This window comes from Dicentrarchus labrax, unplaced genomic scaffold, assembly GCF_905237075.1.
Source record: "Dicentrarchus labrax unplaced genomic scaffold, dlabrax2021, whole genome shotgun sequence".
Taxonomy (NCBI): domain Eukaryota; kingdom Metazoa; phylum Chordata; class Actinopteri; family Moronidae; genus Dicentrarchus; species Dicentrarchus labrax.
Window position 1 is genome coordinate 14166684 of NW_026136711.1, and position 23485 is coordinate 14190168.

Genomic DNA, 23485 nt, shown 5'->3' on the forward strand with positions numbered 1-23485 from the left:
ATTGTATTTTCGAACAACTCGTTTTCCCAGTCTTAAATGCAGGATAGTCAAGGCAGCTAGCAAACACTTAACTGTTAAAATATTTGATAGACTAAATAACCAAAGGGACGTCACTATGCAAAACACAGGCAATATGGACGTCAGTACCTTTGGGCTTGAGCTAAAATACACAAACTCTTCAGGCCAGTTAGCAGGTTGTGCAGGTTCAGGCTCCAGTGACAACTAAGTGTCAGTTGTATTAATATCTGATCTGCTCAAAGATAAAATGTGTCAATAAAAATGCAATCTATCAACCCAGAAGTACCATATTCAGTGTTGAGTTAATATACGAGTTAATTTTGACTGTTGGTTAGATAGCAGTTCTACAGATTGAGTCAAAATAACCGAAAGCAGTCTTATACAATCCAATCTAACAATACTGCATTAAACAGTAACTGAAACCTCGAAGGTTTCCTTTTTGTTCAGATTTACGATGGGAAAAGTATCCACACACACTCCAATATTTGCAGTATTCATTTTGTGGATGATTTTTGGAGCATACATATCTCCAGCACTTCCAACCACCCTATATTATCTGCTAGTAGAGTAGAGCAATTAAGTTTCTTAAAATTGATATTTACGTTGTATCTTCTACTGTTGGGGTCAATTTGTGACCACTGATGATTTACTGACATTGGAATATGCAATGTTATGATTTTTTGCAGCCTTTTTAAAAATGTATGACATTTCTCTCTTTTTTTTGTGTCCAGTTCCACTAAGTAAATTTTCCGGCAACTGAGTCATAAAGTTAAATCGAAATGTCTCCTCTGCAGTCCCACAAAGGGTTCACAGTAAGGACACTGAACTAGGGATTAAGTTATTTGCTCTTGATCTTACTGACAGACAGGCGTAGGTAATAACAGTTACATCAGCAGGTTTTCCTGATACAAAACAAGTAAACAGTAGTAATTTTATTATGCTCCCTTGTATAATTTGTGGAAATGTGAGCTTATTAACCATTACTGGTGTCTTACTACAGAGGTTTTAGAAACCTTGAAGAAAGCCTTTTAAGGTTCTGACATCACCTTCTGCAAACATCCATAAAAGGTTGTTGTCGTCTGAGCAGCAAGACTTTTCACAGCAGCCATTTTTAAGTTAAATAGGGGTAACGGGTGTTACCATAGTAATTACATAAAGTTAGTGGATACGGTTCCAGGCAGGTCAGTGCTGCCATTGTTGGCTCATTGGAAAGGCTGCTACACTATATGAGACAAAGCCTCCGTTAGTATCACTGTAACACCCATTAATCCCACTAGTTTATGTTAGATGCTGTGAAAAGAAATCTGCCTACCACATACACTGGTCTATTCCTATTTCCATCTCTGTAAAGACAAACCATGAGGCAAATAGTCCCTGTAAGCCATTAACACCTCTGGTTGAGCCGACAGGGACAGCACCGCGACCGGCATGAAGAAAGGAGGGGGACTGGCCGTGCTCAGGTGGTGTAACCCGGGCACGTCTGTGTGAAAGAGCGTCTGCAGCCCGGACATCCAGATTGTCGCCGTCGGACTTCGTCCATGTTATCTGCCATGGGAATTTCCCAGCCATCACCGTTTATATTCCTACGTCTGGGAAAGCAGGAGCAGCGTGTGACGTCATCCACTCTAACTGCAGGACTACAAACGAAACACCCGGAGGCCTTCATCATCATCACCACCACCACAGGAGACTTCAGCCATGTTTCTCTCTTCCACACTCCCAACCTTCCAGTTGGTCACATGCAGCAGAGACAAGAAGACCTTGGACCTGCTGTATGCAAATGTTCCTGTTTTTTTTACATCTGTATTTATTTCACTCAAATGTTGCTGTGACAAGTGAAGTTCCCCATTGTGGGATTAATAGTTACCCATCTATATTGGACATGAGTGGCCAGACAACAGCTGTAAGTACTGCTGCTACACAAGTCAAGTTATGCAAGAAGATAAATTCCCAAAAATCACAACACTACAGCCTCAGTGTGTTTGTGGTCTAGTGACCCCAACCTGTAAGACATGACAGACAAGGTTTTTACCCAACAAAGGTTTTAATTGATAAACTATTTACAGAAGTACAAGGAAAATGACTTCAAGGCACAGTCATAAGCATTTCTTTGCAGTCTAACCTGCTTAGGAAAAAAAAAAAAAAGACATACACAACATAAAAAAAATATGCCTGCATGATATAGCTTCAGATTAAGAGGAATAAAAATAAACTGTACACAAAAAATAAAGATTCAGTCTTTGACCACATCATCTACTCCGCAGCCTCCTTTTTCTTTTTTTTCTTTTTCTTCTCAGACACAGGTGTCTCTGGGATCTCTTCTGCTGGCTCTACATCCATGGTCTCAGTCTTTCGTTTCTTTTTCTTCTTGGCTGGAGTGTCAGTTTCCTCCACTCCATTATCTGCGGCAGCGGCTTCTGCCTGGACCTCAGCTTTTCGCTTCTTTTTCTTCTTCCCTGGGGTGTCTTCTGCTCCGTTCTCTGCAGCAGGTGCCTCCTCTACTTGGACCTCCATCTCCTCAGCCGCTTGTTTCTTCTTTTTCTTTTTTACTGAGGTGACGTCAGCATCTCCATTCTCCACCTGCATGGATCCAAAACATGGTCAAGGAAAGTAACATTTTTCTACTCCAAGCTAACCATATATGTTTGTCCTTTAAGTGGCTGCAATGTCTGACTCACTTCAGTGATCAAGTCCATTATTTGGGACCAGCCAATGGTTCGGAGTCAGGCTGATCTAGCATGTCGTACACTGAGACAGGACCACGTGTGGGTCAGATCTCAAATCAAAACATGCGTGGCAAGATACTAAAATTCAGGCTTACCCCTGCGTCACCGTTGGTTTCACCGTTTGCGTCAAGCTCTTGCAACTTCTTTTCACGCTTCTTGCGCTTCTTTTCCTTCTTCTCCAGTTTTCGCTTGATCTCAGTTGCAACATCAGTAGCCTAAGATGAGGGGGAGAGAAATATTCAACTACAATCCAGGCAAAACCATGTTTTTCCCTTTAAGAATCAATGCTGCGTCAGGCTCATTAAATCAGTTTGTGCCCTCAGTGTTGTCAGGGAAAGATTTGTCATCATTCACAGCAATGACAGACTGAACCTATTTTAAGAGCATTTGAAAAAACCATGGCAGCAGATTCACTTTAACAGACCGTTGATGTCCTGTTGAGTGTACCACCCAGCCTCTCACATGCTGTGACTTGAGGTTGAATTTTTGAGCTCACCTCCTTTAATGCCTCTTTCATGACATCCACATTCTTCCGTGGCACGTCGCCGGTCTCATAGAAAGACAGGCGCTCTTCCACCTGTCCGCGCAGCTTGTCACCGAACACACTTGTGGGTACCTCTGTAAAGAAAAGGAAAATATAAAAGTCAAGTCCAGCAGAGGATTACAGTAGGACTAAAAGTGCCTTGACAGACGTGGCTTTGCTCAGTAATTAGCTTCTCAACACCAACCCAAGGGTTGAATGCTGTTGACGAAAAATATGAGCATCATCGCAGTTATGCCACATGAGTTGTTTACATGGGGCATGACTCCACAAGTTGCCGTCACTCACCAGAGAAACAGTCAATGCGTGAGGCGATTGTGCATTTGTTTGCCAGGTATCTGGAAATGCGGCCTTTGTTCTTGGCGGCAGCGCGTCCGATGAAGGTCGAGTGGAAGATCAGTCCATACTTGGGGGTGTTGCCACGAGTTTTTAAGGCCCTGTGAGAAAATACAGCCAATTTCACATTCTGGGTGCAGTTAAACAGTAAAATGTTATTCAATAAGCACAAGAGGAAGTCTGAGCCTTTGTCAAGTGCATCTGTGCCACTAAAAATAGTGTTGAAGTTTACACAGAAACACAGGACAGAGCAGGTCAAGCAATGCATTCTCATCTAAAAGTCTAGAAGTACACCATTTTGTGCTAGCAGTTTTGGACCCGCTCTTCCGTTTCAAAACACACAACTGAGTGCAGGTTGGCATTAAAATCAATTATGGCCACTAGCTTTTCAGATGTACTACCTCAGTGCTGTGAGTGGCTGCTCAGACTGTGGGGGTGCTTTAGGGCGAGAGGGATCACTCCAGAGGAGACTTTAGTCTTCACCGGTCACCCTGCTCTGCTCCAGCCCAGCCCTGCCATCACTGCAGCCACTTCTTTCCCCAGCAGGGAGGGGGTGCCCCAGTACCTGAACAGGGCCTTCTCTGCTCCCAGGATCTGAACGGTGGAGGCTGGGTACTTTGCCAGGTTGGTTAGACTGCCAGCATGAGAGATCAGACGAGCTCCCACCTGAAAGAAGAGAAAATGGTATCAGTCTGACCGGCATATAACATTGAAGCTCCCATCTAAGAAAGGATTTGATGGAAGCTGAGCACACATTATTGGAGGACCATCAGCACCGGATGTTTGTCAGCACATTGATCAGAGGATTGACAGATTTTGGTATAACATCATTGGTCCCATTTAATACACACAAAGCCACTTGTGAACTACTTAAACTGGTACTTACCACTTCTCCGATTAATGCTGCTAGATTTGGAGCCACCTGGCTCATCTTGGAACGCAGGTACTCCTGCAGCTCTAGCCGATAGGCAGCCAGAGACACAACACGATCGGAGAACCTCTCTATGTTGATCAGGTCAATGGGAGAGATGTCCATACCTGGAGAACAATCAGAAGATGATGGTGAGAAGTGGGATACTACTATGCACATACTGGAATGTTTGTGTAGTGTTGCTTCGACAATGAAAAGGTTTACTGGTCATTTCTAAATGAATGTGCGTTTGTTTCTCCCGACAGGATCCGCAGTGAGGATTTGTGCCTTCACTACAGGTTTATGAGAGAGCTACTCTGCCCCCCTGTGTTATCACCAAAGACAATTATTGGTCCGAGATGAGCAAAAAGGGGGCAAGGTGTTCAAGTGACAAAACATCAAGTCTTTTTGTATGTTCAAGTTTTAAAGAATGATAAAGATATTTTCACGGACCCATGGAGGAGCGCGATGCGTCCAGGATGGCCTGAGCCTTGGCGCTGTCCATCACCACCTCCTCCAGGCTCTCAAGACTCTCCTCCGACAGCTCCTTCCTGTTTCCGATGAGCTGAGCCAGACGGCAGTACATCGAGTTGTCGGGCACGACCTTGATCAGCTCTGGGAAGTGGTAGCCGTACCATTCACTGCAGACAACAAGGCAGAGATTGTTAATGACTTTCAAGTTTCTCTCTCTCAAACTGCCCACAAGCACTGCAAAAACCACTTGCTGCAATGTTTAATTTTTTATGAAACATTTCCCCCTCAGCCAACAGATAGATATGTTGTTTAGGTGGTGCAACGGAGGGAACCCTACCGGACACGCATAGAGAAAGTGTTGATGTCTTTGTCCAGCTGATCCAACAGAGCAATGGACTGGATGATCATGTTGTCGACCCTGTTGACGTTAAACTTGACTTTAGCTCTGGAGTAGCTGTGACCAAGACCCAGCTGTGCCTTGGACGCAGCCTGGGCTGTCAGACCCTTCACCAGGGAGTGGAAGTGCAGGCGCAAACCTGACAGGACAGATGACAAATAAAAATGGTTTGTTGGAGTTAAGTGCAACAGTTGCAGACCACCATGGGACCAGTGGCTGTTCAGATTTTCAGTATGCACCTTCATGAGTTTCAGGATCACAAGATCGCATCACAACCAGCCACATTATCTCTAAAACGCTACAAGTTTCAAAAGTTAAAGCATTTAGCATAGGTCCAGTCCTAGTCCTCCATCTGCTCCCACTGTCCAATAAGCAAAAACCAAAAGATAAAAGATTTGTGCACTCTTCCTAAACAGGGTAAATAAAATCATAGGCAAGCCGTCTCACCTCTGCCTATCTCTGCCACCACCCCACCAGTCTGGATGGAAACGCTAAACTCTTCCTGTAAAGCTGCCCCGATCTTGGCATCTGAAACCCCCAACACAGCTTTCTTCTTCCCAGAGAGGGGCAGATTTGTCTCTAGGAATAACTTCAGGTCAGCGTGAACCACACCTGCAGGGGAAAGAGTGGAGATTATTCATCTATCTGTATGCACTACGTTTAAATGAGGTTGAGATTGTGCAGCAAAGCTATTTGAAATGGAACAGATCGTTAAAGATATGTGAAGAGGCCCAATGTATCTGTATCCAGATTTTTAAAGTTCTCTTTGCCATGTATAATTCCTTCATGCAATCAACTAGCCCCAGTTCAATCAGAAATGTACTGATAAACTGCATAGTGGGACCAGCAGTTGAAGTAGAGTAGTTTTGTGCAAAAGTTGTAGGAAGTTATGTTTTCAGCTTCTCAAATATTAATATTTCCTGCTTTTCTCTGTTTTATCTCATTATATTGAAGTTAGCCTGCACTAGTAACAATAAATTAGCAGATTCATTAATAATGAGTTGCAGCCAATGAGAACAGGTAATTGGAAAACTAACTGTTTAGTTCTTGTAGAATCTACACCAACAATCTCTGAATTCCTGATTGTTGTTTCTTTTATGTCTGTTAAATTGTTGATTGTTAATTTTATGTCTTTTCTAGTCATAGAAAATTAATTTATTGCCTCTTTGCACCGTGGGTCCAAGAGGACTGAAACTTCATCTATGCTGTATGTCCTGCATGTATAGCATACTTGACATGAAATATTTCATCAGGTCAGCCTATTCAACAACTGCTCCATTTCATTAGGGTTTCCTCGGTGTTCAGGTTTACATTAGGTTGTCAGCACAGTAGCTCAGTGGATTGACAGATTATTAAACATCATTACAACCGAGGAGACCAATACATTCACAAAGTAGGAAGTCAGCTTGCCTTCAGAAATTGCATTCATGTTCTCCAGAGCTCCCTGGGCCGACTTGAAGGGGAAAAAGGCCGCCAGGCTCACCATACCGTTGAACTTTCCGATGCTCAGTACGCTCTCCTCCACCTAAAAAACACTCAAACTGTTAACTGTGCACCATCTGGAGAACAGATCAAACCAACAGCAAGAAGAAACCAGAGCAGAGGACCAACCTGAGGGAGCAGCATGCCGATCTCCTCCACCTCTTTGACGGCGAACAGCGCGTAGCCCGCCGCATGCTCGAACAACACGTGCAACAGCACCTGCGGAAGGTAAAAGCAGTGGAATAAGGAGCGAGCTAACGACACGAGGTAACATGTTATAACTATCAGAACAACTTCCGTAAAATGTTTGCCAACACTTAATGTACAAAGTTACGTGTGTTTACCAATCTCCACGTGGAGACCGAAGAGGCACGAGCCGACAGAAGCTAATGTATAACTGCTTGAAGTATGTTAATCTAACTTGTTGCGGTTAAAATGTAATTATGAATTTAAAGGGAAAATATATTTATTTTGCGTCGGTTTCTCGCTTTAACTTAGGCCTCAAATATCGCCGTGACGTTCACACGCAGCCACGCTGTCGTCAGGACGAACCCACGTGTTGACCTGGGCCCGTGCAGAAAAGTGCTATAAAGCTAACTTATGTTAGCATCTCAGTTATCGCGCAGTAACACAAACTAATACTCAACTAATGTGCTGCCGCTAAAACAACAAGTCCCTGGGTTTCACCTGGATAACTGCAACGTACACAGCTGTCCGTGTTTAATGTCCGTAATGGCAGCCTACGTACTTTAAAGTTAAAAACATCCAGCTAAAGGTAGCTACATGGGTGGCTAACACTCATGTTGAAAGGCCTTCAGCTGCACAACAGTAAATATATATAAAAATAAAAATAGCCATTTCTGTTTTTAAAAGCGTCGGTAATCTTACAGAGGCTTCAACTGTATCCTTCAGTGACAACTTTATAAGTACGCCCAAACATCCAGCTCCACTTTTCTTACCATGATAAGTAAATCTTTGCAGCAGCACGCAATGCGTGTCTGCTCGGCTCCTTCACCTCGGGAAAAAGACTGCAGATACACGTTTCAGCCAATTGCCACATGACCTAAATCCCGCGACACCGACCAAACACCGCGAGACCAGAGAGGGAGAGAAGGCTCCACCTGCTGGATTCAGAGCAGAGTGGCAGTTTTCAACATTCAAGTAAAATTAAAAGTGGAATGTTCATCTTATATTTTTCTTATAGTTAACAAATCCCATCAAAAGACCAAACCCTATAATGCATTAGTACATCTCTGTCTACCCTGTCTGGGGCACCAAACCTCATTTGTATCTGCTGAATTTGTACTGACAGTCAGTAAAGGGCTGCACCCACACAGGTCTTTTCACTTACTCTGACTGAAGCTCTAGTCAGGCTGATGATGGTCCTGTCCCTGAACAGGTGCAACAGGGGAGTGAGGGAGATGTCCTTCGAGCACAGTTTCTTCACCACCCATTATACAGTAGCCCGGAGAAGAGCTTTGATTAGGCAGGATACACCCTGCGGTCCAAACACCTGTATGTTTGAGCCATGGGGTGTGTAGATGGGTCACAAATATCCGTCAGGGTTAGGTAAAGGCTCTGTAAACAGGAGTAAATTGTGCATTTGTTGGGGACTATTTTCAGCCAGGGATTAATACACATACACAAGTGGGTATTAATAGCAGCAGGACATATATGTTGGACTAAGCCTATATACTAATGTGTAGTATTATTTATTTATTTTTACTGTTTTTAGACCCAAGGAGGTCTGTACTAGGGCTGTAACTAACAAATTATTTTAATCACTGATTTATGTGCCAATTATTTGTTAGATTGATTTGTTTATTGTTTAATCTATAAAATGACAGAAACTGTCCATCACATTTTCTCAGAGCCCAACGTGAACTCTTCAAATCTCCAACCAGCAGTCCTAAACCAATATAACATATTCAAGTTATCATCACAGAGAAGAATGAAAATCAGTGAATATTCACAAATTTTAAGCTGGAATCAGTGAACTTTTGGTGTTTTTGCCTAAAGAAATTGAATCAGTTATCAAAATACTTAATACTACACAGAGGAATAAACTATATCAACATTCATCTACTTGTTAGGATTCTTTGTTGGGTTTTATCTTTTTATGGGATTTGTGATTTATTGACAATAAATAAAATACAGAATACTGTGGTTGACATAAAAAAAACACTGACTATAAGGTTGATTTAAAAAAAAGTACAAATCTATTTTTAAACTATTACATATCCTTTACTTTTGTGACTCGCATACATCATGAAGATTTGTAGATCTAAAAAACAAAAAAGCTAGAAATAGTACTTTACTGGACCCATTATAAAAACGTTTGGTGATGGAAAATTGTAGAGAGAGCTGTGCGTCATTGGGGTAGCATTACAAGAAAGCGCTACAGGTGATATACAAAGCTGTATTCATGTACTCAAATTGCAATAAACCAGACACAATGGTGGCAATATTTTAAATTGTCCACTCCTGCTGAGTATTCTGACGGCAGTATGAATCCAGCCTGAGAGAACATTGCACGACCATGCAGGAAAACAGTTAAGTGTCATATTTAGGAAAAAGCATCAATAAAGTTCCTTAGAGTCATTTTGTTTCCAAGGAACGGATGCATGTGGGTCTGTTTGTACACAAGTATAAATTACTAGCAGGTCATAAATGTCACATTGTGTTGGATATTAGTTTGGAGCAGAGAATTTATGACTGACCTCTTTGGACAGATCGTATCCTGGCTGCTACACACACACACACACACACACACACACACACACACACACACACACACACACACACACACACACACACACAGTGAAGTCCAGTATATGAATCACATATAATTTTTCAGTATTTACCTCACATACAGGTTGAACTTTGCTTTTCAGTTAGCAGTAGTCTACTTTAAGATGAGTTATGGATGAGTTAGTTTTCTTCTTCAGTTGTTTGAAGGAAAATAATCCTTTTTTGTTTTGCTGTTTTTGTCTGTCCTGTGTGATAATATCAGTATGCATAAATGAGGCTGAATAGTGATTTCTTTGTGTTCTAAGAGGGCTCATCCAGATCTACAAATAATCACCATCCTGTAATAATATGCAGCCACCACAGGGTTGATCATCAATGTGTCCCTTTGTCAATCTTGTCAAAGGCCTAAATACATACAGCACGGTGAGCTTACTGCCGTAATAAAGAGCCAGATTCCTGAACAATATGTGTGTTTCCAAGGAGCATGGAGGAGAGTGCTTGAAGGAGCCTATTGAGGAGCGGATGTGAGGGAGGACAGTAAAAAAGCTCAGAGATCAGTTGAAGGCTTGATATAAAGGCTGACTGGGACAAGCTGACGCTCAGACTGGTAGAGCTCTGCTCATCTTAAAGCACACTTCCTTCAGCAACTGACAAAGGCTGACACAGCACGTGAGTAACAAAGAGCTTCTTGAGCTCCTCTGTCTCTCTGGGCTTTCTCTTACTCTTGTCTTTCTCCTCTTTGACGTCCCGTCTTCATTCCCTTACGTTTGTGTACAGAGCTTTCTTGCTGTTGAGAGTAAGTCCGGCCTCTTATCTCGCTTGTCAGTGGAGCAGTTTGTTACTTCCATGCTTCTCCCCCCTCCTCCCACCTCTCTCTTTTCCCCTACTGTCTATTTGTCAACCTCTCTCTTGCATAATGACATGGGATCCCCTGTGTCCTTCTTCCTTTAAACTCAAACTCAGTTATTGTTTCTAGCACACCCACACACACACACACACACACACACACACACACACACACACACACACACACACACTGAACCTCATGTCAAATACTGTATGTTGACCTATTTTGACTGTCGCCTCTCTTTACCACTGCTAAAAATTTCTGTGTGGCCTGGCCTCAGTGTCGCTCACCCCTGTTCATGTGGAAACACTGACTCAGCCACACCACTTCATGAACCTACATTGTTCTGTGTGTATAGCAATGTACAGTATACGTGTGTGTGTGTGTGTGTGTGTCCAGGACGAAGAAGAATGAGCATGCGCGGAGCAGTGGCTGGTTGTGTGGTGCTGGTGTGCCTGGTGGCGCTGCTGGCAGAGAGGACAGAAGGACACATCACCTTCTTCAGCCCAAAGGAGATGATGCTAATGAAGGTAAGCAGCTTGTGTTTGATTGGACGGTGTGAAGAAGAAGGGCTGAGTGACAGTCTAATAGTAATGGCTGATGTCTTTTCAGTGTAATAAAGTCTCATTAGATTTACATTATATTGTATTTACTGAATGAGCATCAGTTTTGGTTATGTAACATAATTTTTTTATTACTGTTGGTAATGAATAGATTCAAAATAATCAGCAAATATTTATTATTAAATACTTTCCTTTTTTTCCAGCTTTTGTTACAGTAATTTAAACATTTTAGTCAGACCAAACAATTTTATGACATGAGATAGGGTTTTACAAAATTGACATTTTTCTTTATTTTCTGACATATCGATTCCAAATGATTCATCTTAACTGGGGGAGAAAACTGGAATGTGAATAAATAATGAAAACGGTTGTTAGTTGCAGCCCAAGTAGCAAAAAACCAAACATCAATACTGAGTGATTTTTATTAAATTTAAAAAAATTAAGGAATATTTTCTCCTTTTTATCCAACAGAAAAGATGGACTGGGAAATTCAGACCCACACTTCTCTTGAGTTTTGCCGTTTGGTGTTTTAGTTCTGTGAAGTTTGAATGATGAAGTTACATAAAACAAAAAATAGCTCATGTGGAGGTCGTGTCCTCAGAGCCAAATCAGTATCAGGAACTGATAAACTGTCTGTGTCTCAGAAAACAAAGGAGTTAATTGATAAGGGATGAATGACTTCATTGCAGCTCTTCATACTTGAGTATAATGAAAGAATGACCAGTGGTTGTATTCGTCCAGTCTATATTCCAGTAGTTTTTCATTCTGGTGTAAATATGTGTGTTTTGTGTTTGTGTGCCTGTGCTGCAGGAGCGGGAAGGTAGAAAGGACATGGAGCCCCGATCGGAGGATGGTCAGTTTGAAGAGGTTACAGTCCAACAGATTCCTCAGGCGGAGCGTGGTGGAAATCCTGTGAGCGCACGCACACACACACACACCATCTTCACGCCCAATACTGTTGCTGTCTTCACCAAACAATAGTGTCATTAAATACAAGCCATTACCACTTCTTCTTTTGTGTGTCCAGGATAAAACAGTGGAGATTGCCATTCGCCTTTCACCCAAACAGCTGGATCATGTGGCTCCAGTGCTTGAAGAGATCATCCATGATATAGTGGAGGAACGCCAGAAAGGTATGTAGCGAGACACATTTGTTATAAAGGCTTCTTTGAACAAACACAGCACTGGCCACATATCTTCCTTTATTATCCTTATATGATTAGTAGTTGCATACAAGTGACAGTGTTATGATTAAAAAGCTCTTTGGTAACCACGCTGTTCTCTCACTATCTCTGTCTCTGCAGCCAAATAGTGAGGCCGACGCCAGGAGTGGATGAACGCTGTACAAATTCTTCAAAAAGCACTGAATTCTAAAATGTTTTATTGTGTTTGAATGAATCAAGTCAATAAAGGGAAGTAACTGTGTCACTTATTGGAGCTTCTGTTGTCGTTTCTCAGGAATCATGTTAGCTTGAGTTGACCACATGGTGTCAGCATCTCTCTTAGGAAAGTCTTTCATTTCACTCAGTAACATACCTGAATGAAAGTCACAGGACTTTCTTACAAATAAGAAAACATATTCATCATTTTCATGAATGACTCAGACAACATGACTGACAATTACTTTTAAGTATTAAGTGATTAACCACATTTGTCCTGTTATTCACACCAATGCAGGCAAATATTAAAGACATGATTCAATTGTGCTCTCCTTAAAAAACACGTCTCAAATTACTCCTCAAAATATATTCAAAAACTTCCACCTGATGATTTGAAAAAGCATACTGTTTCAGAATCGTTCCCTCAATAAGTGCGGTAAGAGTGCGGAATTTGACCCCTTTTCTGTTATCAAGCCTCCATTTGCCTGATAGTTGCCTCAGAGCTTTGATGTCACTCTCTCGCTGATCTCAAAGTCCTTGACTGCAAGGGCAGCGTCTCGAGCTAAAGGGCTGGGGAGAACCAGGGAGCAGTCACTGTCAAAATACTTCCCAGTGATTCCCTCTGTTTCTTCTGCTACTGCACAGTAGATTGAGCTGACAGCGCCCTCCTCTGAAGACTGAGAGGGAGACAAGGATGGTGAAGAGGAAAGGTTAGAGTCGGTCAAAAAAAAGTTTTCGTAAAGTTTGCCCTGTCTAGTATAACCAGTTGTTCAGCATAGTCTGCCCATACAGATAAACATCACAGATACACATCAGATGGGTACAGGCTAGATCAAGCGTTTAAACTCTGAGTGTACAAAAAGCTGATAATGGATCCCAGATGTCAGAAAGTGCGTGGCCTAATGTACACAGCATGGCTATGAAAAGATGTGACGCAGTGTTAACAGTGGATTCCAGGAAACAAGACTTTTTATAAACACACAACAACAATGTGAAATGCATTGCAATCAGTTGTTGCATTCGCACCAGCAGTTTGGAGTTGAAATTAAACAATCAAACAAGTCTTGTGAGCCTAAAGGAGAGTTCTGATTTATAACTTGTCTTGAGATCTTGGACACACATCTGTTGATCATCAGTTTACATCAGCTAACAGCTTCTTAGCTCAACATGCAACACAGTTTTCACAGAGACAGAATTATGTGCAATGTTGGAATAGCAACATTCTAGGTGCGTTCTTTCTGAGTTTCACCTCCAAATAAGATCAGATAGCTAATATGGCTAAACTGTTGACTCATTTAAAGCTAGTAAAGGTGTAGGATTTAGTGGCATTTAGCAGTAAAGTTGCAGAATTACAACTCCCTCGCCTCATCCTCCCGTTTCAAACGTTTACAACAAACTACGGTGGCTGTGAAACTCGTGGATAACGTGAAAGGCCTTATTTAGAGGCAGTGTTTGGTTTGTCAGTTCTGCACTACTGTAGAAACATGGCGGTTCAACATGGCGGACTTGACCCACTCCCTAGCCTTATTCTAAGGTAACGTTTGGTTGTGTCAGTGCTGAAGCTTCTTGCCCTGTCTGACATTGTAGTGATATATGTGTTCCCAGATCTCAGCAATTACTTTTGTGAGTACAATATCAAATAATCATATTATTATATCCATCATCCATTCATATTCCTCCACTTATCTGGGGATTTTACAGTCTCAGAGTTAAAAAAAAATAAATGTCAGGTTTTGTTTACTTCTGTTTGAATTCAAGGAACCATTATTTAAAAAAATAAAAATTTTGAGTGGTAAATCTAAAACATCTAAAACTAGGGATCTCAGGATGATCCAATGTGCAGTGGAGAGCAGAGCCAAAACAAAAACCACAAAAAAAATCACTGGCATTCCTAGTACAGTAAAAAACAGCAATTAAAGTTCTAAACTGAGTTCATACCAACAGCTTTTGTGGTGAACTGTGAAACATTTGGTTATACTTCAACCTGTTTTTATGAGATTTCCTACTAGAGATCTGATTTGCACATTGAGCTTGTGTTCTGGCTTGTGATGTGCAATGTATCAGTGTATCAAGTCTTGATTTGAGTATCAATAACAGCGTCATACCAAACAATTGGATCCACCTAATTTTAGATGACCTCCTGGGCACATGCACATTGTTCTTATTGCTGCAATATGTGCATCTCTGCTGCTGTTGTGTGTGTGCAGTGATTGGTAACTTTGATCTCTTACATGATAGTACTTTAACAATGAAAAGTATCAATATCGGTATTGACATTGGCCTTGGTATTACTTGCCATTGGATAGAAACCAAATCTTTCAAGTTGCAAAACTGATGAGATGGCAGTGGAGAAATCATGTTGACTGCAAAATTGTACTCACCTTGAAAAAGAAAATTCCAATGAGGTTGAAAACAAAACGAATTATAAATGGATAGTGTCTCAACACTTCTGTCATGACAATACCAGGGTGCACAGAGTTTGCGGTGACACCTGCATGTACACAAACACAAAGAGGCACACACAAACACATAAATTCAGGGTCCAGAAAGAAACAAGAAGCTGTAACAAGGCCAGTCTCAACAACAAGTCCTTGACTGCAAATATTCCTGTAGAATGTTATTTTCTTTTTAAATGACCCAAAAGTGGAAAATAGTTTTAGCTTTGCAATGCTTTGATAAAGGCTTGATGATTGCGATCATCTGCGTCCTTATTGGAGACTGACTATAAGTTCAGTTTCAGTTTATTTTCTCTTTTAATTTCTCTGAAAAATTTACTTTTTATCTGTTTTGTAGAACAGAGCAAACATACTGCATAGCCTGAGGAGTGATCACGCCACTGAGTGTTTGACTAAGAGAGAGGCTGGCAAGCACAGAGATGCATAAACAAACTTTATCTTCAGAAGAAAGGTTCATAAAACAAGTTACATACAGTCATGCCAAAAGAGTTGAGCTATGAGCCCAATGTTATGACATTCAATATATAAAATGATTAAGGGACACCTTATTTAGGCAAAAGTATTAAAGGTGAATTTCTCCTTTTTGGTTACTGGGTGTTTTCTTCTCAAGAGAGGAACCCAAGACATCTTGTTTACCAAACTACATTGCTCTCATTTGCATTGTCTTACATCTTCTGCAGCACACAGAGAAGACCATGCATTATACTAATGGGTGATAATCATAAGATTCTTGATTGTAGCCTACCTGTCCCTTGTAGCCTGCGTGCTAGCTCATTGGTACAGATGATATTGTGCAGCTTAGTGTGGTTGTAGACTTTATCCATGTAATAAGTGAGGTTCTCGCCATGAAAATGAGAGAAGTCCACCTGACCCAGTCTATGATTGACTGAGCTGACGGTGACAATTCGCGATGGAGCGGAACGCTTCATCAGGTCTGAAAAGACCCGGAGACGTGCAGAGCGAGAGATAAGAAGGAAAGAGGGACAATAAAACACAAAATACTTGTCATGGTAATGATAGGCAGTTGTATAATCATCATTTCATATGCAGAATAATGCTGCTGTATTAAAGAAAGAATAAAGAAAGTCTTACCCAGTAGCAGGTTGGTGAGAAGGAATGGTCCCAGATGGTTGGTGGCAAAAGAAACCTCCAACCCATCTTTGGTTATCTGCCTGGGTAACCCTGGTAGTAGGTTTAATGCAATTAGATTTTTAAAAATAGATTATATCTGATAGCCTGCACATATAACAAACACATTTGTACTTTTTATACTTGCCTACATTGACATAATGCATTCTCTAACCATTAAAACCAACCTTGGCCCTGGAAACTAAACCTTTGTTGTTGTAATTAGTAGAGGCACGTCTTGCTCTTTGCCTCCAGATGTGTGCCAGATGGGTACAGACTGGATGTTCTTTTTGGGGTTTCAATGTTATTCCCATTCTTTATATTGCTGTCAATGATTTACTAGCTCATGTGAAAAGAATATTTGGTTTGTTCACAGAATGAAGTTAACTCTGGTTGGTATTTGTGGCCCCCCAAAACATTTTAAAACAGATGTTGGCGCATGTGTCACCTGATACTGCCGCATTGTTGACGAGGATGTGGAGAGCTTTCTCCTCCTCAAGAACCCCCTTTGCAAATTCCCTGACAGAATCCAGAGAAGACAAGTCCACCAGACGCAGGTGGATGTCAGAGTTTCCTGATTTCTCCCTGATTTCTTTAAGGGCTGCTGTCCCCCGGGCCTCGCTTCGACAGGCCAGGATAACACGGGCCCCACGACGTGCAAAGTCCAGAGCAATGAACTTCCCGATCCCTAGCAGAGTGAAAGACAGCAATAAACAAATCACTTTTTGAAAGTCATTGAAGACAGAAAATGCTGACATATTAGGTGTTTGGAATTACTGTTTAAAATTAGGCTCTACTTTGAGTTTTCTGTGTTGAGGCACGAAAGCAAAAGTACTTCCTGGAACACATTATTTACACATGTGTGAAAGGTTGTTCTCGTCCACCAACATTTAAAAAAAAAACATTAACCAGCTGCCTGCATCCTCTCACTGATACTTTCTGTTTCTTACTTAATGCTAAACAGTTGTCTGATTCATAACTTGGAGATAAGTACAGTACAGTTTAAAACCATAAATAGTTATGTCACAATCACCGGTGTCCTTCTTAAGCCTGGTTCCTGATGGGATTCAGGTGGACAGTGTCATTATGATTTTAGGGTCCACTCTCCTGATCACGTCATAGTCCCTATGAAAACTGTTGACCACATATCTCAAATCTGGTCAATAAAACACCTTTTTTTTCTAGTTTGGTTGAATAAACCCTTTAAGCTGTTACAGAAGAGTGATCAGGCATCACGTTGATTCTGTGTTTATAGTATTTGCCTTAATGCCTTCCTAAGCAGTGGAATAATTTCTAGGTCAGTGGGGGCAGGAAGGAAGTTCTGGATGATAAGAAAGTGAACAGGAAATTCAATGTTTGGAAAAACAAAATCTGCAGGTCCAGTTTAGCTTTGCTGGTCATAACTACTATAATGTACCTCTGTCATGTGTTCTGATTGAACTGTGTTGAAATTATTGTCTCACTGTTGTGGGCTGCTATAGGCTCCCATCTCTTATTTGTTTTACCTTGACTTTCAATGTCATAATCTTTTGCACTGAATGAATTATGACTGTAAACTTGTATGGGCCGCCAAATCAAATTAATAGTAGCGCAACTGGACTGAAAACTGCCCAGTCTAGCATGTGTTATACAAGGTTTTATTTATCATGGGCTTTTTTAATGGGTAAAGAATGTTGAAACCATTTGGAAATTATTCTAAAATGCATTTGCATGATTTACTGCACTGGTCAACACGATACATGAAAGAAATGTTGTAGCTTTCATTCCAAAAATAGTGGCACCAAAATGTTGTTTGATGCCATCAATGTGATCAAATTAAATGTTATTTTGTAGTGTTCTGTCCTTTCTGTAATTACATGTTCATGCTACTGCCTTGGTCAGGTCTCCTCTGGTTTCAGTGAGAGGTGTGAGGAGAAATGTATCTTTGTGCCTCAGTAGCCACGACCACTTCTGTCTGATGAAAGCCTTGATGGCATATGACATTAACTACAGTAACTTTGAAAATTAATATGAATATTAACAGCCTCTGAGGCTGACGGACAGTACTGAGGAGATTTACAGCAGCTCCAGGGAAAACAAAGACACGCAGGGTTCAGGCGGGAAGAGGAGAGATGTGAGTATAAGTCAGCGTACACCTCTGGAGGTCTGACCGGGGGTTACGGCGGGGTCAGCTCCAGGGTCCCAGGAGCCAAATCCGGCAATACCTTGACTTCCCTTTCCTTAGACTGGCCTCCATTAGACTTGGAGCCTGTTCTCGTCTTGGTCCGGGTGTGTTCAATTGGACTTAGCTAGCTGCATACTTCAGTAACAAGTAAAGCTAAGGTGTTAAATATTAAATTGCAGGATGTATTTAGAGATCCTGTTACACATTTACAAATCTGATTACGTACACACAGATTACGATATAGTTGCCCAGCTCTCCACTCACATTTGTAAATAGTTTTGCTATAATGGCCCAATAGATTAACCCAACCCCTTAACACTTATGGTCCCATTTGGTGACCTCAGAATTGCATTTCTGCTCTTTACAGATGATTTAGTTGGAGCTTGAAAGGAGCCAGTAGCGGTGGTTCGGGTATCTGATCAGGATGCCTCCTTAAAACTATATTTTGACACATGGCCCTTCTTCAATAGAGGCCCTTCAAAAAAGGTATTAATCATCACCTCAGTGTTCTAGTCATTTTGATTTATATTGTGATTAGAGGTACCGATTCCCAAACAAATTTGCAATTTGCCAAATTACCACAAACCATCTGACATACAGCAAACCTGAGGCCCTCAAAGCTCTTCAAGGTCCAGGGCCCAACGTTACGTGCTTTGTCTTGTGAGTAATGGAGCCTTGAGATCAGTGCTGTAGTATTTACTGCTGTCGCCAAGATTTGCATACGCAAGGGGCTTCATGATATCACTGCATTGGACTAGTTATTTTACAAGACTCAGCTGTCTCACTGGAGTGATAATAGATCAGGACTGTAACAATGTCTGGGAAGCTCCAGCATCAGTGACCTCTTCTTGCGGAGGAGCTATGTATCTACTTTAGCCTCTTTGCTGTTTTTTGTGCCTCCGCTCTTCTGTCTCTCTCTCTTTCAGCATTATTTGTATGAAAAGGTATACAAACAATCTTGAACTTGAACCAGTCAAACCTGACAAAGATAATATAAAGAAGGTACAAAGGGACCAAAATTGTCATCCTGATTGTTAATTGAAAAAACTATATTTAAACAAAAACAATATGAATTTAGTATAAATATATAGCCCTATAGCTAGTACACTATTATAAAAACTAAATTGTGCAGATTTAGTAAAAGTGTTCCAGGTGCTTGGAAGAGATATGAACAAAATGTTGAATACTTTCAACCAACATGTTCTACCAGGGAAGAGAAATGAGTGGTGAGTAATGATTAGATAATAACGATGCAATTATTTATAATAGAAACAAAAAGTGAGCTCAGCACATGATCCCTGATTCAGAGGTATTCAATAACTTATGCCACAGTAAGATGTTAAACCTATAAAACCCACCCAGTAACATAATAGATGGTTCTGTCAACTGGAACCCAGAGTACCACATGTTGCTCTATATACTCATTTCATAATGAGAAACAGTAATCAAATCTACGCACAATGCGTGTCCTTGCTACTTTTCAAAATTTTACTCTACAAATAAATACAAAGGCAATTAATATTATCATTACTGTGTGTTCAGAGCTTACATTTAGCATATGGTCGCAAAAGTTGGAATATCTGTCTTGGTAATTGAATTTCCTGTCAAACCCCTGTTAAAAGTGCCTTTTTATGCAAACGCCTGTCCTTTACAAGTTGCTAAAGGACCTTTGATAAAGGACAGATAGGATCAGCTCGCTTCTAACTGCCATATTAAAACTTCAAGTAAAAAACCGCAACAAACAGCCAACTCCATTCCACTTAAACTCCTACACATTCAACAGTTAGGTTAGCAATGAAGCATGCACATGCAGCCCCATATTCGTACACAGGTGAATAAGACACAGTTTATTCAACCAACCTGTATTGGCTCCTGTCACTATAGCAGTCTTCCCCTGCAGACGCACCGGGCAGGCTCGTGGATCCCAGCGCCCTCTCCTCTGTAAGCGCACAACGATGGCCAGCAGCGCCGTGGAAACAGCCCACACCGGGTGACAAAGCATATCCAACCAACTCATTTCTGTCGGGACTGAGCGCCTAACAAGAACTGGAAAATGAATCTGGGAGCAGCTGGTCAGCATGCGCCGACTTCTTATTCTACATGCAGTAGTAGGTGTGCCTAAAAACCTCAGCAACAGTAAACCTGCTGGTAGCCTAATTCATTAAGGCAGGGACATATTCCTATTTGGGCTTAGGGGTTTTCCTGTCAATATATTGTTTGAAATTGAAATAAGTAACTTCTCGTCATGAAAACATCTGGTTTTAATACATTGACTAATATGATCTATAAACCTTGGACGTCAGCAAAAGCGGAAAACACAGCTTATTGTGCTCGGATTGCTCTTGTCAGCAGGAACTGTCACACAGCACAAGTTAATGAGTTAAACAGCCGTGCTGCTTATTTATTACTTATTAACACAATCACTATCATTTAGACTGTTATGTCCTGGTGGAGGTCTGAGGTGCACCAGCTGCCTATGGCGGGACAGAAGGTCTTATTGCATTTATGGTGAAACAGCTCCAAAACAAAACCCTACAGTAGTATAAAAATGTGCTGTGCAGTGTCCACACTTTAGGGCTTCTTACAACTTTAACATTTGGTTTAAATGTTATTATTGTAGTTATTACATAGTCAAATATGTTTCTGCAGCAGTCAGGAAAAATGTGTGTAATACACTCCCTACAGTTCACATGTGATGAATATTAATCTGAGTTGTCACAGGAGGAATGTGACTTTTAAATTTAATTATAAGAAAATGAATAAACCACTTTACTATTGTGTCTTTATTTTAAAGGCTGGTACTCAAGTCAGGGCTGTTTTTAAAAAAAATCTTATTCTGGAAAACTTAATGCATTTTGTTTGTCTGGTTAAAACTAAAATGTTAAACTTGCCATTGTTTAAAATAATCTGTCAGACTGAAGTAAATGAAGAATATTTAATGTTACATTTGCATCTTTAAAGAAAAGAGATCAGACATTCACATGCTCCATGTCAATTCCTGAAGTCAATCATTTACACACATAACAGCACAAGGTCAATAAAACAACTATTAACCCCTTTAGGGATAGTGGGTAAATGCTCGTTGATCATTTGACTCAAGTACTGAACTGTGCGGCAAGATCTGTGATCATGGTCAAGTCCTGAAAATGTTCGAAAATTTTTTAAAAGGTAAGTTAAAAATGTACAAGGCATTATATCATAACATGTTTTTTGAGGAATACCTGGAATATGAAACGATAACAACTTTTCATAACAAAGATATTGCAAGAAAACGACCACACCGTGTAATTTTAGACCCACTTATGCATCTAAGGGTTACGTTTTTGAGTGAATTTCTGGATTCAGGAGTGCCAAGACGGTGATGGTCATTGCAAGCCACACTAAGCTTCACAGCAGCTCCTCAGAAACCCTATGGGTGACGTCATGGAGATCTTATATTACATCTGTGCAGCAATCAAGATAGATTCTTGAAAAATATCTTGCCCAAAAACATCCATCGTCGCCATCGTCTTCAACCAATGGAATTCCCTAATAATTATGTTCGAATGTTGAGAAGAAACCACAGTCACATACATACATACATACATACATACATACATACATACATACACACACACACACACAGTGGGTACGGAAAGTATTCAGACCCCTTTAAATTTTTCACTCTTTGTTTCATTGCAGCCATTTGCTAAAATCAAAAAAATTCATTTTATTTCTCATTAATGTACACTCAGCACCCCATCTTGACAGAAAAAAACAGAAATGTAGAAATTTTTGCAAATTTATTAAAAAAGAAAAACTGAAATATCACATGGTCATAAGTATTAAGACCCTTTGCTGTGACACTCATATTTAACTCACATGCTGTCCATTTCTTCTGATCCTCCTTGAGATGGTCCTGCTCCTTCATTGGAGTCTAACTGTGTTTAATTAAACTGATTGGACTTGATTAGGAAAGGCACACACCTGTCTATATAAGACCTTACAGCTCACAGTGCATGTCAGAGCAAATGAGAATCATGAGGTCGAAGGAACTGCCCAAGGAGCTCAGAGACAGAATTGTGGCAAGGCACTGATCTGGCCATGGTTACAAAAGCATTTCTGCAGCACTCAAGGTTCCTAAAAGCACAGTGGCCTCCATAATCCTTAAATGGAAGAAGTTTGGGACGACCAGAACTGGCCGTCCAGCCAAACTGAGCAATCGTGGGAGAAGAGCCTTGGTGAGAGAGGTAAAGAAGAACCCAAAGATCACTGTGGCTGAGCTCCAGAGATGCAGTAGGGAGATGGGAGAAAGTTCCTGCATAGAGTTTGCCAAAAAACACATGAAGGACTGCCGGACTATGAGAAATAAGATTCTCTGGTCTGATGAGACCAAGATTGAACTTTTTGGCATTCCACACCTACCAACACAGCTAAAATAACAAAGGAGTGGCTTCGGAACAACTCTGTGATCATTGTTGACTGACCCAGCCAGAGCCCTGACCTAAACCCAATTGAGCATCTCTGGAGAGATCTGAAAATGGCTGTCCACCAACGTTCACCATCCAACCTGACAGAACTGGAGAGGATCTGCAAGGAAGAATGGCAGAGGATCCCCAAATCCAGGTGTGAAAAACTTTGCATCATTCCCAAGAGGACTCATGGCTGTAGTAGCTCAAAAGGGTGCTTCTACTCAATACTGAGCAAAGGGTCTTAATACTTATGACCATGTGATATTTCAGTTTTTCTTTTTTAATAAATTTGCAAAAATTTCTACATTTCTGTTTTTTTTCTGTCAAGATGGGGTGCTGAGTGTACATTAATGAGAAATAAAATGAATTTTTTTGATTTTAGCAAATGGCTGCAATGAAACAAAGAGTGAAACTTTTAAAGGGGTCTGAATACTTTCTGTACCCACTGTATGTGTGTGTGTATATGTGTATATATGTATGTGTGTGTGTGTGTGTGTGTATATGTATATGTGTGTATATATGTATGCACATAATGAACAAATAAAATAAACGCATTCTGCCAGTAGAAATGATTCCTGTGGCTATTTTTTGGGGAGCTTTCTTTATTTATTCTGTGTTGTATTAATGTAGCCTATGAGTGTTTGATTAATTTACTATAATGATTAGCTACAGAGGATGCGTTCAGCCATTTCCAAGCGCTTACTAATGTCACTGCAGCAAATAAGCAGCTAAACTTATAAAGTTGGCAGAGAAACTCTCCAGGACTGCTGTTTTACTCTGAATAATTACCCTGTTTGAACCTGGTCTGTGTGTGGGAGATTTTGGAAGTGTGAAATATCACAGAACATGAATTAACATTAGA

General features: G+C 40.8%; 3 protein-coding genes and 2 non-coding genes across 5 annotated transcripts; 1 reads left to right on the forward strand and 4 right to left on the reverse strand.

Annotated features, from left to right (window-relative positions):
• Nucleotides 1-2043: 2043 nt before the first annotated feature.
• nop56 (NOP56 ribonucleoprotein homolog) lies at nt 2044-7993 on the reverse strand. The gene is made up of 12 exons (XM_051416047.1): nt 7844-7993; nt 7014-7103; nt 6813-6927; nt 5850-6014; nt 5343-5541; nt 4985-5172; nt 4508-4659; nt 4187-4287; nt 3574-3722; nt 3241-3362; nt 2840-2959; nt 2044-2598 (listed from the first exon to the last, which is right to left on the reverse strand). Exons 1-12 carry the CDS (start codon nt 7844-7846, stop codon nt 2272-2274), a joined length of 1731 nt encoding a protein of 576 aa, XP_051272007.1. The 5' UTR covers nt 7847-7993; the 3' UTR covers nt 2044-2271.
• On the reverse strand, nt 3034-3099 carry LOC127372641 (small nucleolar RNA SNORD57). Its single transcript, XR_007886717.1, has one exon. It is a non-coding gene; the product is annotated as a small nucleolar RNA SNORD57 (small nucleolar RNA).
• On the reverse strand, nt 4780-4909 carry LOC127372649 (small nucleolar RNA SNORA26). The gene has a single exon (XR_007886724.1). It is a non-coding gene; the product is annotated as a small nucleolar RNA SNORA26 (small nucleolar RNA).
• Nucleotides 7002-12477, forward strand: mlnl (motilin-like). Its single transcript, XM_051416061.1, has 6 exons — nt 7002-7151; nt 10116-10304; nt 10882-11012; nt 11856-11957; nt 12073-12178; nt 12350-12477. The coding sequence occupies exons 3-6, from the start codon at nt 10893-10895 to the stop codon at nt 12355-12357; spliced, it is 336 nt and encodes a 111-aa protein (XP_051272021.1). The 5' UTR covers nt 7002-7151; nt 10116-10304; nt 10882-10892; the 3' UTR covers nt 12358-12477.
• zgc:64106 (uncharacterized protein LOC393348 homolog) lies at nt 12410-20296 on the reverse strand. The gene is made up of 6 exons (XM_051416058.1): nt 20033-20296; nt 16457-16696; nt 15973-16062; nt 15626-15814; nt 14806-14915; nt 12410-13101 (listed from the first exon to the last, which is right to left on the reverse strand). The coding sequence occupies exons 1-6, from the start codon at nt 20250-20252 to the stop codon at nt 12922-12924; spliced, it is 1029 nt and encodes a 342-aa protein (XP_051272018.1). The 5' UTR covers nt 20253-20296; the 3' UTR covers nt 12410-12921.
• Between the last annotated feature and the right edge of the window lie 3189 nt (nt 20297-23485).

Excerpts from the sequence above, each read along its gene's own strand:
- nop56 (XM_051416047.1), bottom strand. Across the intron at positions 4,660-4,984 it reads CGCATCGCGCTCCTCCATGG|GTATGGACATCTCTCCCATT; the intron begins GTCCGTGAAAAT and ends ATTGTTCTCCAG. Across the intron at positions 2,599-2,839 it reads AAACCAACGGTGACGCAGGG|GTGGAGAATGGAGATGCTGA; the intron begins GTAAGCCTGAAT and ends GGATCCATGCAG.
- zgc:64106 (XM_051416058.1), bottom strand. The coding sequence starts at position 20,252 with ATGCTGACCAGCTGCTCCCAGATTCATTTTCCAGTTCTTGTTAGGCGC. Across the intron at positions 14,916-15,625 it reads ACGCAGGCTACAAGGGACAG|GTGTCACCGCAAACTCTGTG; the intron begins GTAGGCTACAAT and ends GTGTACATGCAG. Across the intron at positions 13,102-14,805 it reads TTGGAATTTTCTTTTTCAAG|TCTTCAGAGGAGGGCGCTGT; the intron begins GTGAGTACAATT and ends TCTCCCTCTCAG.
- mlnl (XM_051416061.1), top strand. The coding sequence starts at position 10,893 with ATGAGCATGCGCGGAGCAGTGGCTGGTTGTGTGGTGCTGGTGTGCCTG. Across the intron at positions 11,013-11,855 it reads AGGAGATGATGCTAATGAAG|GAGCGGGAAGGTAGAAAGGA; the intron begins GTAAGCAGCTTG and ends CCTGTGCTGCAG. Across the intron at positions 11,958-12,072 it reads CGGAGCGTGGTGGAAATCCT|GATAAAACAGTGGAGATTGC; the intron begins GTGAGCGCACGC and ends TTGTGTGTCCAG.